This window comes from Anser anser (genome assembly GCF_964211835.1).
Source record: "Anser anser genome assembly, chromosome: 6".
Lineage (NCBI taxonomy): Eukaryota > Metazoa > Chordata > Aves > Anseriformes > Anatidae > Anser > Anser anser.
The window spans coordinates 11,268,764-11,284,604 of record NC_139726.1 but is presented as its reverse complement, the minus strand read 5'-3'; the positions used below and the strand labels follow the sequence as shown (position 1 = coordinate 11,284,604).

The window sequence follows — 15,841 nt, the reverse complement described above, 5'->3', positions numbered from 1 at the left end:
GCTCGTATCTTCCTCCCAAGGAGCCCAGAAGAACTCCAGAACATGGGTCTGTTTTACGCTCCGGTGCATCCAAGTAACTCTCAAGCACACAGCAACACCCACACCGGGATAGCAAGTGCAGAGCTTAATTACCTTGCGACCCCCTTTAGCTCTCCTATTCAGTTGTTTATTTTCCTGGTCCTGAAGTCTTGTTGGACTGGGGCAGGAAGGACCAGAGGAGCTCGTTCAGCTGCTGCTAACATGCCTTGCTTTTTGCTTGCTTCAGGGGGTGGCTTTTGTGCTTAGACATCTGAGAAAAGATAGCAGGCAGCAGGGATAAAAGACGATTGAACTCAGTACCGCAGCACGAAATCAAACTGGAACGTGGCATTGGGAAGGCTGGCAGTGCTTTTAATATCTTACTCTGGCAGGACGGGGAGCAGGCCAGGAGGACACGGACGCCTGCTTCAACCAGGGGAGCTGAAAGCTGGAGCTTACAGGGAGAGATCAGCGGTGCTGGCTGAACAGGGCTCCGGGTGGGTGGTTGGGAGGGAGGACAAGCAGCTGATGGTTGGAGGGATGTGCTGGGGGATGTGACTGGGGCAGTGTCAGAGCCAGGGTTCAGAGACACGGCTGGTACCTGCCTGCGCCAGACGCATGGTGGCCAGAAAGCCGTGGAAAGATGCTGGGCACAGGTCCCTGGGAGGATGCCACCGCCCAGCGGTGGTGCCCCGATTCCTTCCTGCAGGAGGGCCCAGCCGTGCTCTTCTTCTGGGAAGCATCTGGGGTGGCTTAGTGGGAGAATTGCCAGCTTTGCAGCCAGCACTCATCTCTGTTCCCAGCCCCTGCGTGCCTGGCCGCTGCTCCTCAGCGGCAGAAGCCAGTGTCTTCCAGCACAGGAGCTGGCAAAGGGGCACGAAGGACCTTTGCGCTTCCTGGAAAGGATTTCAAGCACCCCATGTATTGGATGCAGGCTTCCTGAGCTGGCCTTTTCTGCTGTTCAGGCCACCTGGAAGGATGTGCCTGAGGAGGCTCACAGCGTAATTGTTTGTGAGCGGTAGCTGGCAGCGGTGCAGCCTGAGCTGCATGGATGGAGAGGGATGTGGGGGCCGTGTTTTGATTCTGCTTTTCCTGTTTGTTGTAACTTGGCAGAGGCAAAGTTTTGGAGGTGGCAGGGGCAGCAAGACCTTTTTCTTTTCTTTCTTTTCTCCATGGCTTATACTGTAACACCTCCCGCCAATTTTTTCCAGGGCGGAGGAACGCTACGGGGAGATTGCATCAAGGCTCCATGGTGTTGAAGTATGTACACCAGGATATTAGGGATGGGGTTCGTCGTGCTGGGGGGAGGCTTCACTGAAAGCAGCCCCAGCAATGTGAGTGACTGCAACAGGGCTTTTTGTTCCTGTTTCAGGTGGGATTTCTGTGGGGAGAAAAATTTAAAAAGTAAAAACAGAAAACAAATGTCCCAAGCGCTCTCCTCAAGGCCTGTTCAGAAAATGGAGATAAAGCAGCAATAAAGTCAAGTGCTCAATCAAACCAGATGTACGTGCTCTAAAGCACTAACAGATGTGGCAACAGTGGCTCCGATGAAGTGGAGCTTTATGGACTGAGCACGGTGGAGGCGGATGTGTGCGCCCGTGCTTTCTGATGGGGAGCGGTGCGGTGATTTGGGTTTTGGAGCTGCTGAAAGCCCTTGGTGGGTGCTGGGGGGCTGAGGGGTTAATGACAGCACACTGGGGCATTTGAGCTAATGACAGCCTCTCACCTCGCTGCTCCCCAGAGGCTGCAGTGCCCCCCCTTGGTGTGCTCTTCCCCCAAGCCCTGTGCCGGGGGAGTTGCATGCCTTTGAATGACTGCCACATTTTCCCCCCCAAATTTGGGGATGGAGCAGGAAGTAAGAGGGTGTTTTAGGCTGTAAGGAGATGAATGAAGGGCAGGTAGGACTTGTTCACGTGCTGTGTAATACCTGCAATGCAAGGCAGTGAGCAACACCCGCTGCTGAGCAGCCGTCTGGGTTTTGGGGTGTTTGTGTGGGGGGAAGCGACTCATCTGGTCCATGCTTAGACCATGTGCAGGGTTGGTTTGGAGAGGGCCTTAAACATCGCTATGGCAGAAGCTAGCTGAAGCTGTCTGGCATTTTGAGGTAAATGGAGAACGTCCATCCGTCTTGAAGCCAGAGGATCGCCTAGCATTTTCTTGTGGAAGCTCAGTGTTTTACCTATTTGGTGTGTTAACACAGACGTGGATGGCTTGCCATCAGTGGGGTACCACCCATACAAATAGCTTGTCCCCTGAAAGGGCTCTTTGCCACAAGTCTGGGTATTTTCCAAGCCTACTTCTCCTGTAGGCAGTAGCCAGATCCTTTCAGCATCAACTGATGGGAAGGCTGCGGTGGAGCTGAGCAGGATTGCAGGGTGAGGGGCAGGGTGAGGGGTGCTGCCTGGATCAGGTGCACAGCAAACGTGCCGGGGCGCTTGGTGCTGAGCACGCAGGCTGGATGCGTGCAGGATAACGTCTGGGGCTCTGTGAGCAGCACGCTGACCGCTGCACGTCAGAGCTTCCCTTCCGGTGGTCCAGCTGCTTTATCACATCCGTCTCCACCGCTGTTCTGTGGTAGTCTGCATTTTAGGTGTCGGGATGCCTCCCTCCTCCTTGAGAACGCAGCCGACTGATCTTCCCCTTTCTTTTCTTCCTTCCTTGACCGCAGTTTTATGACTCTCTCTTCCTGCCTCTTGCTCAGCGGGAGTCTGCGTACTCCTGAGGTTGGAGCTTGGGCAACTTCATGGGTGGCCCAAAATACAGCATCGTTTGGAAACGGAGCGAGATCCAGCCCCCTTCCCTTACAAAGGCAGGAGACCAAAGCAGTGACACAGCAGAGCGATGTGATGCCTTGTGCTTATTCCTCCCACCTGTGTGGGAGGAAACTTCCCCTTCTGAAAGCCAAATGACATTGATCTGCTCACGCTGTAGGCTTTGAAGGCTGGAAGTCAATGAAGGACCATAAAGGCAACAAGCATGCGCGTGGCCATCGTGTGCCATAAGCTGCTATTACAGATCAGTTGACCTGCAGTAAATTGCTGCCTTCTGGTAGCGTGTCTGTGAGTCTGAGCCCTTTGTCAAATTCCTGCATGTCTCCGGGTGTCATTCAGCAGTGGGACAAATCGGCAACTCTTTATTTTGGCAGAGCTCCTGTTTGTTTGAACAGTGGTTTCCCATCAGTGAGGACTTCATGCCTAAAGAGTGGCAGTTGCCTGGTTTCTGTAAATGATAAATACATGATCAAGATCAGGGTCAATCCACCTTGTGGCGTTCTTTACTGCAAGGGTAAAATTTAGCTCTGTTCCTACCTGGGAGAAGCATAAAACAAGGGTTAAGGAAATCCAGCAACGTGACTGCCAGACAGAATGAAATATTGTTCCAGGAACTCCATCTGAGATGAACAAAGTGTTTTGATGTGACCTGAAATAATTGCGAAGTTGTTGTGTTTGGTCATCAAATGAGGAAAAAGCCACGATCTGAACACCTCGACCTGGGGCTTAAATGTGGGGTTTGACAAGCCTGTGGTGGCCCCCACGAGGAGGGGAGGCTAATGTCTGAGAGTGCCAGAGACAGCTGGGAGCTGCTGGTGGGCAGAAGAGCCTTGCGACTAAAATATGACAGATGCTGCCTTTCCACCTACAATTCAGCGCTCCGCTTTTATTTGGAGGCAGTTGTGCTTTGCCTCTGGGGAATGCAGGTTCCTGGGGAAAAATCCAACGTAGGGTTGGCTTTGAGAGCTGGTGTTCAGCCAGGGGGTTGCATGGGGACAGTAAGTCCGGCAGACCTCGAGGTGACACTGGTGGTAATTGCAGCTGGGGTCTGGCAGGGTTTCTGAGGAGAAGGTAGAAAGGAATTACCATAATAATAGCGTGTTTTGAAAAGGCAGACTTTGAGGAAATGCGCAATGAGATTTGGGTGGGTGGTGAGGGGAGCCCTGGACCGAGCCGCTGTCTGGAAAACTGACTGTGGAAAAGTGAGATGTTATTTAAAAACTAGTAATACAAATGGCTGAAGTTCATTCCATTTGCATGCAATAGTCATAATAACTAGAGAAGCCAATGTGGCTGAGAAGGGAGTGGAGCTGCACCGGAGATAGACGAGAGATGGCTCTGGCAGGCAGGGTGGGGCACTGCTCTGACCTTTTGAGGTTTGTATTTTTTTCACTTGTTTTTCTTCCTGATTTTCAAGCTTTTCTACCTTTCTGCAGAGCGGAAGGTCAGATTTCTGGCACCCCTGCGTGTAGCCTTCCCAGAAAGCACATGGGAATGCTGTTGTAGGTTCCTCTGGCCGTACGCTGTCCAGAGCTGTTTCTGCACTAGCCGTTGCTCTTGGTGGGAGCTGTTGTTGGGCACCAAAGGGCACAGTTGGGTTTCCAGTGTCAGAGGACACTTTTCTGTTGAACTAAGCCATCCCTGAGGAGTTGGAACAGGTGGAGGGCACTGCCTGCAGAGGGAGTGTTTTTGAGGCCAGAAATGAGCACTGGACCACCTGCCAAACCTCTATGAGAAGGACCCAAAAGTTTCACTTGGCCACCTCCATTTGGAAGAGGATGCCTTGTATTTGGTTAAAGCACCCTATCCAAGAGGCGTGCTACATGTGTTGGAAGACCCTGGTGGGCAGATATGAGCAATTCATCTGGTAGCATATCTTTCCTTGGTGCCTGTCTCCAGCTACCTGGTGCCTACTTGTTGCTGCCTGAAGCTAGAAAGGCAATCGTCTCAAAATGGGACAAGTCTGAATGAGTCCTGTATGTTACATTCTCTCCCTCACATTTTTGGGGAGAGAAAAGCTCAGAGTAAGTTTGGGTTGTTCACGATTGTGTGTCCACCAGATCATTAGTCCATCATCCCTTCCCAAGCCCCCAGGGCGTCTCTTCTTCCTTCTGGCCAAGCTGCGGAGCTTCACACCTGGGAATTGCCCTCATTAGGACTTGAAGCTTCTGTGACTGCCAGCAGCTGTTCTCCTGCAGTAAAGAGAGGTGCAGCATCCTGCTGCCAAACCGAGGTCACTTAGATAATAATTAACTTGGGGGCACCATCACGTAGGCTGCAGAGAGGAGTGCTCATGTTGTCCAGACTGTGTGAAGCAAAAACCTCATTGGGCTTGGGCTCAGCTGATCCTGTGTTTCCTAACAAACTGGGAAAATAAAGGAAATCTGAACACAGCAGTGAAGCCTCTAGGAGGTAAATAGGGTGGTTTTGCGGTCTTATTTCATTGTGGAAATTCATAGGAACTGAGGACTTAGGGGCAGAGCTTATAATGGAAGTTGGTGCAGGCTTGTTAGGGTGGCCGAGGCACTGAAGACCACAGGGATACTTGCAAGTGACAGGGGATGGAAGGCAGAGACTTGGCCTGGTGATGTTAAGAGCTCAGTTCATTCAGGCAGAAGCCCCTAATGACTAAGAAGTAGCTACCCTAGGGATTTTACAGGCAAGGTCAAGGTCAAACAGGGAAGCTGCAGTGCAATTAATTGAAGCTTAAAATGTTTTTGAGTTAATTCACTTGGTTCTGCTGGGAAGATTGCAGCTTTGTGGAGGGCTAATCAGAGAAGTGTGTTGAAAGGGCTGAGATACGGCTCGTTAACAAGGGGGAATGCTTTTATGGTGGCAGGCAGCTCGGAGAGCCTCACTCAGCAAAACCTTTCAAACATATTAACGTTTCTTCCCCTTAGCCAGCTGCCTTCACACGTGTTGAAATTGTGCGTGTGCTGCTGAACAGGAGCCTTGGAAAACGTCAAAACGTGGTATTTGCCACTTTTGGGACCAGTGTCTTAGCAGTATCCTGGGAAAACAGTGAGTGAATTCCCCCTGTACCGCAGGACGGAGATGGGCAAGTCAGCTCACCCTAGGTGTCTCACTGTGTGGCAAAGGTAGGGAGAAAACCACTGTCTTCGGCCGTGAGCTGAGACCCTCCGGTTCTTCTGCCTTGGCATTTAGGTGTCTGGGGCATCTCGGCTGTAAGCACCTTTGAGGATGATGATTGCAGCTCTGCAGTTCCACGCTTGTGAGAAGAAGTGGAGGAGAGAAAAATGGGATTGTGAGTGGACATTGGGTGAATGAGAGGACTGGAGAAGCATTTTTTTGAGCGACCCTAACAGTGTTTTCCCTTATCATTCTTAGCACAAAGCAGACGACTGGCATGGGAGAGAGCAGGATGTCACAAACAACATTTGTGGGCTGGCTGTTGGCAGGAGGAGGGCCGGAGCAGACCTTCCCCAGCGGTGGTTTGTGCTCTGCTGGGCCCACACAGAGCAGGCTGGTGATGTGCTACATAGCCCATCAGCTGAATCAGTTGGAAAGAAAGCTAACAAAACAAACCTTGCTATTTCATCTCTCTTCAGCCTGGCTGCACATTTCCATGAAATGGTGGAAACTTACTATTTTTGAGAGTTCAGGTTCCCGTTTGAGATTTAGTTGGCATTTGCTGACGTGTTTGTAGATATATTGGGAGGTGGAGGAGGACTAATAGGCAGTCATGCAAACACATGCACATGCAGAAACACATAGGGGCAGGTTGTGTTATTGCACAAGTCCTGTATCCTTGGGAAACCAGTCTACAAACATGATTTAAAAAAAAAAACAAACACAAAAAACAATTTGAAATAAAGCCCAGGGGAAGGGACATTTCAGTCCCTCTTCTTCCTCATCTGCGATCAGTTTTGTCTCAGCATCGCTTCGGTGCTTGCTCCGGTGTGCTGGAGGAGTCTGGGTGTGATGGGGCGCCTGCATGCCGCAGGGCACTGTGCACTAGGTGTGTATTTTTTTTTTCCTCAGCTTTGGACCCAGAGGGCTGAAGGAGGGAAAGCTGTTCCTTGCAGCCACCAAGAACCAGCAGAGAAAAGAGTTAAGTGACTGCTGGAGGCTGCGCTGTCCTGAGTCAATGTCCTGGCACTTTGCAGGAGCATAAAGCATTTCCTGCGAGACAGCTGAGCCAAAGGAAGGCACTGGGTGCCCCTTGGATCACCCCTCGGTGCTAGCAGCTCGGGGCAGGGACAGGAGCTTGTGAAGCAAACCCTGGGCAGGACATAGCGTTCCCTTCTGCGAGAGATGGACTGAAAAGATCGGATGGCAAAAAAATAAAGGGAGTTCGGAGAGCCCCAGGGGAGCTCTGGGTGCTTTGCGGACAGCTTATAGTGGAGGTAAAGCCATCTCATGTAGAACAAAGTGGGAATTTCCTCTTTCACCTCACCGTTAGTGAGCACCTTGGCAGAGTGAAATAACCCCAGGGATGGAGAGATGCTCCAAGCTGATCTCTGGCTCTCAGCTCTGTGTCCTGCAGAGGCCCACCTTTCTGAGGGGTTTTGGAGACCGGCCCTTCTGAAAGCTGGGTGGCGTGGGCACCCCTGGTTGCTCTCCTCTGCAGCCAACTGAAGTGCGTAAGTGCCGGCTCTGCAGGGCTGGATGAGGCTTAGTGCAACAGGCCGCGGGGCTGGGGAGAGGGAGCCAGGAGGGAGGTATTTAGGTGGGGTTCCTGTAGGCAAACCCGAAACAGGGGATTCCTCCCATCTAGGTCTGATGGCTGTTAAACCAAACCTGGCCTGGATGTGTCCTTTGGCTCAGGAAGCTCCTGAGCTGCTCATTGTTGGGGGGACATCTGGGGAGGGATTGCTCCATAACTGTGCTATTTCTTCTTCCCTGAGCATCCACAGGTGGTCTCTGTGAGAGATGTCCTGGGGTGGGAAGGCTTCTTTTCTGCCCTACATCCCTTCTGCCTCCCTTCTCCTACATTGCCCATTATTTGCACTCCCTCTGTGGCATTTTCCAGTCGTTTTTTTTTTTTTTTTTGAGTGCAAAGAGTGAAACTTGAGCGGCTGCTTTGGTTTATTCTGCCTCTGGAGAGTCACATCCAGCCTGGCTCACTTATGTGCGGGGCTGGGCCGTGCACCGGTGCCCCAAAGTCCCCCCCTCGCTGTCAGCTGAGCCCTGCTGGATGCTGTGCCACTGCGGCGCTTCGTATTCTGGCAGCAGTAGTGACAGACGTGGGTCCTTTTGGGGTTAGGGTGGGCCAGAGGCCTGGGGGGGACTTTGTTCTTGGCAGCTCCTGCCGCAAGGAAATTGCAACGCCGATATAATCCCTGCTGGCAAACGTTTCCTGAGGTATCCGAGCTCCAGGTCAACAACACCCACACCAGAGCTATTGCACAGGAACCTTTGCCCAGAGCTCTCCTAGAACTGCTTTGCACTTCGCAGAGGGATGAAGCAGAGGTCACCGGGGCTGCAGTCAGGGTTTGTCTGCTCCTTCCCCACCTTCCTGCGAGTCATTCCCTGGCTGTGTTGCATGGTAAGGGTCAGGCTTACAGGCTCTGTCTGCTCTCAGGCTGTGCAGGACAAGGGCTGGGCTCCTGGCAGCTGGGATGGGAAGCAGAACTCCTTAAAGTCTGTCTGTCTGTGTCCCAGGAAGAACACTTCCCTCCCCGGGGTCATTAATGGACTGTAAAGCTCTTTCTCTTCAGATGGAGAGGGATGGCTGCGGCAGGGAGATGCGAGCCCGGGGAGCATCCAGGCCATCAGGCTGAGGGGGCTGTGAGCAGGGTGTTGAAGGCCACTTGGACAAAACTTTCTGTGGATTTCAGACCACAATCAGCACTTGGATGCTGTGTAAACACCCTGGATGGATAAGCGAATGCATGTGAAACTTCTGAGCAAGCTGTTGGGGGAGGACAGCAAGTGCAGAGGGAGGGCGGCGCTGGCGAGGGTGATGTGGTCCTTGGCATGGCACCTGCTCCCCGCCATGCGGCAGTGATCGTGGCCGGCTGGGTCCTGTCCCACAGCCCACGTACGCTTCAAGGCTCTCCAAAGGGATGAAGATGTGCCTTTCACGTCAGGCAGCTGCCTGTCTGTGCATGGGGCTTCTTTCTCCTTTCTTCTCAGGAACCAGCAGGTCCTTTTTAAGCCCCTCTGTTCCTCCACCGTCTCGGTGGGAGTACCTGGAGATCTTGAATCAGATTCCTGAAAATTTTAGTGCTGGAAATTAGTAGCCGCTTCTGAAAATGTTGGCGAGGCTGCGTGGCTGGCTACAGACATTAGCTGATGGCCTTTTGGATAAGCTTCCTCCTCAGCCAAGTCCTCGCCCCATTGAAGCCAATGGGAATTTTCCTTGAAAAAAGCCATAAGGAAATCATTTTCTTGGCGTGGAGAGAGGTGTTTCATGGGCTCCGTGTCGGTGTTCAGGAGAACTTGGGCTATCTGCTTTGATTCCTGCCTCACCGCTCCCGCCCTGCGCGGCGTGCTCTACCTTTTGATCCAAAATAGCACAGGAGATGTTTTCCACATGCCATAGGAAAAGGGAAGAGCTATAAAACATAATTGTTTTGGAGTTCGGCACCACTCTGTTCACGGATATATTTAGCGCAAATTGAAATTGGTCAGCACAAGGGCGTCTGCCAGGATGACAAATGGATTAGGCCTGTGTGTCTTAGGCGATCTCATGCCTGCCCATCCCATGCTGGTGGGGTTGGTGGGTGGCTGAATTGGTTCATAGATAGTCATAAGCAAGCACGTATAACTCGCTTCTCTTGGCTATTTGGCTGTAAAAAGCATTGTTTGGCTCTTTGTTCTCCCAGCCTCGAGGCTCAATGTCTCATGCACTTGCCATGGCAGCCAGGCCCCTCTTAGATCTTTGAAACGAGGCCTACCAAAGCTGGGCCTCATTTCATGAAGGAAAGGTGGGCCCAGTCTCCTGTCCTGTCGCCTTCCCCAGCTGCTGGGAAGGGGGGATGTCCTGGTTGTTGGCTTGCATGAAGTTGCAAGAAGTGGGGAGGACACAATGGGAGGCACTTCTTGATTTCGATTTAGCCGTCTCTGAAAGCCTCAGCCCAGGAGGACTCCTCCTAAGGAGCAGCACAGGCTTTGAGAGAGGGAAAAGCTGTGCTGGGGGCTCTGGAGTCTGCCCAAGGTGGATCAACCCATCTCAGCGGCGTGGAGGAAAACTCACAGTTGATAGCAGCTGGACCTTTCTGGCCTTGGCTCCAGGTTTGTTCCTGTGAGGGTGCTCGAGGAGCCAAGACCAACCTCTCCCGTCCCTGGGTGTGTTCGTGCACATGGGCTTGCACGCTCTGCTCCCATCAGGGGTTTTCTTTGGGCTGACATTTGTTAGCGTTGGAAAGTGAGAAAAATGAGCGAAAATATTATCAGAAGCAGGTTTTGTGAATGAATCAGCCGACAAGAGGCTTACCAGCTTGCCTTGATTTACTAGAGCAGTGCTTATTTGGGCAGATGTCTATATATTTTAGTTGGAGGGATGAAGGAGCGAGAGCTGATCAGGGAAGGCACTGCGTTCAGCACGCTGCTTCTCAGTCGCTGTGCACCATCGGTTTTCTGAATGGAGCAGGGGACCGCAATGTGTCCAAAACACTGCCTTGCTGCTGCTCTTCTTGTGGTGTTGGTCACTTCGTGGGGTCACCGAGGAGTGGACAAAAGACATTGGAAGGCTGAAAACCTCCTAAGCAGCTTGTTGCGAGTCAGCGCCTGGCAGGCCTTGCCCATCTTCTGCACGGTGCTTTTTCATTTGATCCTGTCTGAAGGGCGGCCTCATGGCCTTCTCTTCTCACTATGTGTTTCTAATTAATGGGGAGACTGGTGGATAAACAGAAGATTCTTGCTCAAAATGTTCCTTGCCCGGCTCCTCGGATGATAGCCAAGGCAGCAATCACCAGGCAGCAGCCCAGACTTTGAGCTCGCCCATCTGGCTATCAAGCCTCATCCAAATTCTTGTCTGGAACCAGTATTGAGGAAAGTCGTGGACTTTGCCAGATTGGTTTTGCCCCATGTTTGCTTTTCAGTCACTACCTAAGCAGCTAAAAACCTGCAAACCAAACACATTCAGTATTTCTGGGAAGTGGGACGATCCCAGTACTGGGAGATCTGGGGCCAAAATTGGGAGGAAGTTCAAAAGGATATTGGACAAATCCATGAAGGATGGGTCCACTGGTGGCTTTTTAAATCCTTTTTTAAATCCTTTTAAATGCCGTCTCCAGCACAGAAGGGCTGTTGCTGCTGCTCTCCAGCACAGATTGGGAATAGTCCTTCTGACACATGTCCCCAAGCAGATGCTGGTGGTCTGTTGTGGATGGGACGTTGGGGTTGGTCTGTCATCCAGCCTTCTTGGGCTGTTCTTCTGCCATCAGTCTGTAGGCAGCTGCACATTTACTGAGTAATTGTAGACAAAATTTTCTTGCAATTTCCCTTGTGGGACCCTGGGGTCATAACACCGGTGGAAAAGAGCTTGGGAAGCTGTGGTAGAAATAAAACACTTCCTATTATGATTTTGCACTCTGTCAAGATGGTACAGTTACGTCCTGTCAAAACATGATGCACCTTCTAAAAGGAAGGAAATGTTAAAATTTTTAAGTGCTCTGCCTGCTTGGTCTTCCAAAAAGCAGGGCAGGACCATAAATTAAGCCTTGTTACATGGACTAAAGTATTGTGTGCCCTGTCATTCACAGTTTAATGTGACTTTATACAAGCGTCTGGGGTGCTTGAAAGCTGAAATCAGAGGCGTCAGAGACAGTCTGGACTGTGTTGCTGATGCTTGGAGGCTGGGTGCTACGGTTCTCCTTGGTATGCTATGAAACTTGGTGCTCGTCACCACTGTAGGACCAAAAGGGCCTGGTCTGTCACTGCCATAGTACTTGCCAAGCTGCTGAAGAGCTCTTATATGCAGACGCATATTAACTTGGGTTGTTGCAATGAGAAGGTGGCGTGCGTACATATGTTGAATCATAATTTGGGCTGGAAAGGACCTCTGGAAGTCTTGGTCCAAGCCCCTGCTCAGAGCAGGGCTAGCTCAAATGTTAAATCCAGCTTCAGTGTTAGATGTTGTTGCTCAGGTTTCTCTGTATCTCAGCCAGGTCAGACCACGAGTACTGCCAGGCACCAAGGAGGAGACCGAGCTGTCACCTGCTGGAGCAAATGGGATGATTAGAGATCTGTCTCCACTGCAAAGTCCAAAGGGACTGTGGCATTGCCATCATTGTGTCCTACTTTGGCAAGGATTGCCTACAGAAACAGTGCCTGGCAAAGTGGGAAAATGCACAAAGCAGAGAACGGAGGAGGTGGGAAAAGCCTGGTGTTTATCCCAGCTTTTCTGCTAAGAGATTTGAAATGGCTGAATTAAGTAGGGCTGAATTAGGTAGGGGTCTTGTGGCTTGCAGCAGTGGCAGAGTCAGGCCCAGGACGTTTGGGATGGTTCTGCTGTGAGAAGTGGCCAAACACAGAAGTAGGTAGGCTGCGTGCTAGCAGCTGGGTGAGTAATGCACCATATGACAATGTGAAAGACGATACGGCAAGGACAATCACTGAAATGGCAGGATCTCTGAGGGAAATTAGGGTGGCCATAAAAAAGAGGAAAGGTATTTTTGAAAGCAGTCCTGAGAATTTATTTTAGCACATTAATATTGAGCAAGTATTCCTGGAGATACTCTGGGGGATGATAGATGGACTCAAGGTATTGTTACTAATCACTGTGGTTTTTAAGTTTTGGAGCTGAAGTACACTTGGCATCACTAACTCAACTGGACTTCTGATGGGAAAATTACATTCTTCGGGAAGTAATTTAGAAGGTCAAAGAAAAACCAGAAAGAACTTCTCCAGCAGCAGCGATTTCCCCTGCTCTCTAAACTGTCTTTTCGTGTGGTAATAACTCCAGAATGAAAGGATCTATTCTCACCTTCCAGATGAAAGGGCTAACGCAATTTGAAATTTTTGCATGCAAAGATTTTATGGCTTGGTAACTGTCCATGCTTGAAAGCGATCCAGGATGGGATGAACATGTGAGAGAGTGCCTGGCTGAGCTTGACCCTTTCCTTCTCTGCCCTCTCTCCTACAGACAATGGCGATGACCGGTCCGAGAGCATCCTTGCCGAGAATCACGTGGATGGCACCCCAGGGATCCTGAGCGGAGCTGGGGGCAGGAAACCCATGAAAACGGGCATGAAGGAGCTGGCGGTTATGAGGGAGAAGGTGAATGAGCAGCAGCGGCAGATGGGCAAAGTGGGCAAGCCCCATCACAACCACGAGGACTCGAAGAAGTCGCGGATGCCGACGGGCAGGGTAAGAGGAGGGAGCGTGTGAGGGGGAGGTGGGGGCATGGGGATCTAACAGGGGCTCGCAGGGGGAGATGCTGAACACGAAAGTGACATTTGCAGCTGCCTTTTAAAGAAAGAAAGAGAGAAAAAGAGAGGGGGGGAAAAAAAGAAAGAAAAGCAAACGTTTGTTTTGGCCTGAAGCTGGGGTTGAACACGCCATCTGATGAACTTTGATGTGCTGGCGAGGAGGCGTTATTTTCATTGCAGCTTCACCTTCTGACAGCAGGGCTGGAGAAGGGGGGTCCCGCTGGCTCAGCACCAGCCCCTGCAGGGGCGTGAGCATGCCCTTTGCGTGCAGCCTGGCTTTTGCACGCCCTTTTTCCCTAAGCAGCCCCCAGGGATTTATGGTGGGGGGTTCTGCCTGCTGTAGGACAGCCTCAGTGCGGGTTGAGGGGGGCCCCCGAGAGTGTGTTGTGGGGCTGTCGTGCAGCAGGACAGTGCCCAGTGTCCTGTTCTTGTCCGGCTGCCCTCCGGTTCTTGGCCATGGTTTCCCTCTAGTGGGCAGCTTGGTCAAGGCAACTAGGTGGCATAGGGCTGGAAAGCCACCCTAAAAGGTCTGTAATACTTCTCTATAAACATAAGACATTTATATATGGGGAGTGCAGGGGCAGAGAGGAGCTTTAAGAGCCCTTTTCTCCAAGGAAAAGGCATGTTCATGGCCCAGTCTCCCCAGTGTGCACTCCTTGTGCTACCCCAGATAGAACTCGCTCCTGTAGCCCTTGGGTCAAATTTAGCTTAAGTGGGTGATTTCTGTGGGACAGACGTGGCTCCACGGCATGGTGGGGGTATCATCGTTTTAGAGAGTCCCCATGCTGTTACTGCTTCTGGGAGGGTGGGGGGAACAACATAAAGCAGAACCAGGCAGGTGCAGACTTGCCCTGGCTAACACCAGGTGTAACTTAACGGAGCTGCCTCAGCTGGGAGCCCAGGCTCAGGGCTGCTGTGGAAGCATCTCCGAGGCTTTTCCATTGTGCCTTCAAGGCCTGCAATCAGGTGTTGGGTTGGCTCTTGGCCACGTGAAGATTTGGGGATAAGATGCTCTGAATGGTCGCGTTACACGGATTTGGGATTACATGGATTATTTGTCTTTCTGTTTTCTCGGCTCTTTTCAGACCCCTTGTCAGCAGGAGCTGGATCAGGTCCTGGAACGCATCTCCACCATGCGGCTGCCGGATGAGCGAGGTCCCCTGGAGCACCTCTACTCCCTCCACATCCCCAACTGCGACAAGCATGGCTTGTACAATCTCAAGCAGGCAAGTGGGGAGAGCTGGAGCCCTAGGTCCAGCTGTGCTCCTAGTGGCTTCCCTCTGCTCAGCACCGCATAGAAATCCTCCTCTGCTCCTGGGGTAGGGAGCAGGTCCCAGGGGCCCTGGAAGATGGGCTGGGGCAGCTCTGTAAGATGCTGTGGTGCCACAAAGCCTCTGGGAGCCTGATTCAGAGCCAGATGTTTGATGTCTGCAGTGTGAGGAACAGTCACAGACTCTAGGAGAGCATCAGATGCTGCAGGAGAGTCTGCAGACAGGAGAAAGCTCTCTGGCAGCAAAACACCAGCTGGTCCAGGGCTGACCTGCATCAGTGGTACCTATATGCAAGCACCCCTTCTGGCTATGTGGAGCTGATCCCTTGGAGGGATCAAATGGCCTGCTGTTTTCATGGCTAAGCCTTTTTAAGGACTACTTCCAACCCTTGATCAGGAACACTATTTTTTTAAAAGCATTAGAAAAGGGCAGGATGCTTTGAGATAATCTTCCTCTGTCCCTTCTCTTTCTGCAGTATGCAGATGTTACACATTGTCCCTTCTTTTTCTGTAGCTATGGTCAAAAACCTGGTCTGGTTGAGGGCAAACAGGGCAAGCATGAGTCTGTTCTCAGTTTTTTCTCCATCTAGTTTCTAGATCTGAGTGTCAGCTCCTTTTCCTTTGCTGGGAATTGGATGCCAACAAAAGCATTCCTGGCTGCTCCCACCTCCTGTGGGCTAGAATGAGATGGAGGGTGCCTGGGTGCGCACTCATGCTGGGGCTGCTTTTTCTACCTCTTTTCCTGCTTTTTATTCCCCTGAACAAGGCTGTGTTTTGACCTCAGTCCAGCTGCAGAAAATGGCTGGAATTCAGCTTTGCAGAGCGCATGCAGAGCCTGGCCTGCTGGATTCACCTCTGCTGTGGGAGCTTTATTCCTGCTGTGCCTTGTTCAGGGATGTGTCCCTTGGGGATGGAGGGATGAGCGCCAGGTACCAGGTGCTGCAGCCCTGCCAGTGTAAGGGGTGGGTGATAGCTGTTAGGGCAAGAAATTTTGCTCTAGCCAGAGCACGCTTTGGCGGACAGAGTCCAGGTCCAGGCGCACAGTGGTCCCTGCCTCCGTATGGGGACAGATTGGGACCCTGTTCCCAAACATGGTTGAGTCTGTCCATGGGGCCTAGCTGTTATATTGCCTGCAATTGGGCTAAACATGAAGCTTTATGGAGGCCCTCTGTCAGTATATTTAATCCCTCTTTCCCTGGGGAATTACTGACTCTGGGGGTGCTTTCATCCATGGCTGAAAGCAGGGGATGCATCTGGGGGGTGTTTGTCCTCGTAGTTTGCTGAAATCAGCTCGTTGGTCCCAAGCATGGTCTGGGGAAGAGGTCCAGCCCTCAGCCAGGTCACCAGAGCAGCAATGCTGCTGCAGCACAGACCTAGCACAGCACCCCTAAATCTTGCTTAAATCCAAACCATCTGCGCTGAATTTCCAGAGGAGCTACAGG

At 51.7% G+C, this 15,841-nt stretch overlaps 1 protein-coding gene across 2 annotated transcripts in view; it reads left to right on the top strand.

Annotated features, from left to right (window-relative positions):
- Nucleotides 1-15,841, top strand: part of IGFBP2 (insulin like growth factor binding protein 2) — a 60,342-nt gene that overhangs the window by 37,635 nt on the left and 6,866 nt on the right. For both annotated transcript variants that reach the window (XM_083840954.1, XM_083840955.1), the window contains exons 2-3: nucleotides 12,844-13,067; nucleotides 14,215-14,355. In XM_083840954.1, coding sequence (XP_083697080.1) covers nucleotides 12,844-13,067; nucleotides 14,215-14,355 — 365 coding nt within the window. The remainder of the gene's footprint in view (nucleotides 1-12,843; nucleotides 13,068-14,214; nucleotides 14,356-15,841) is intronic.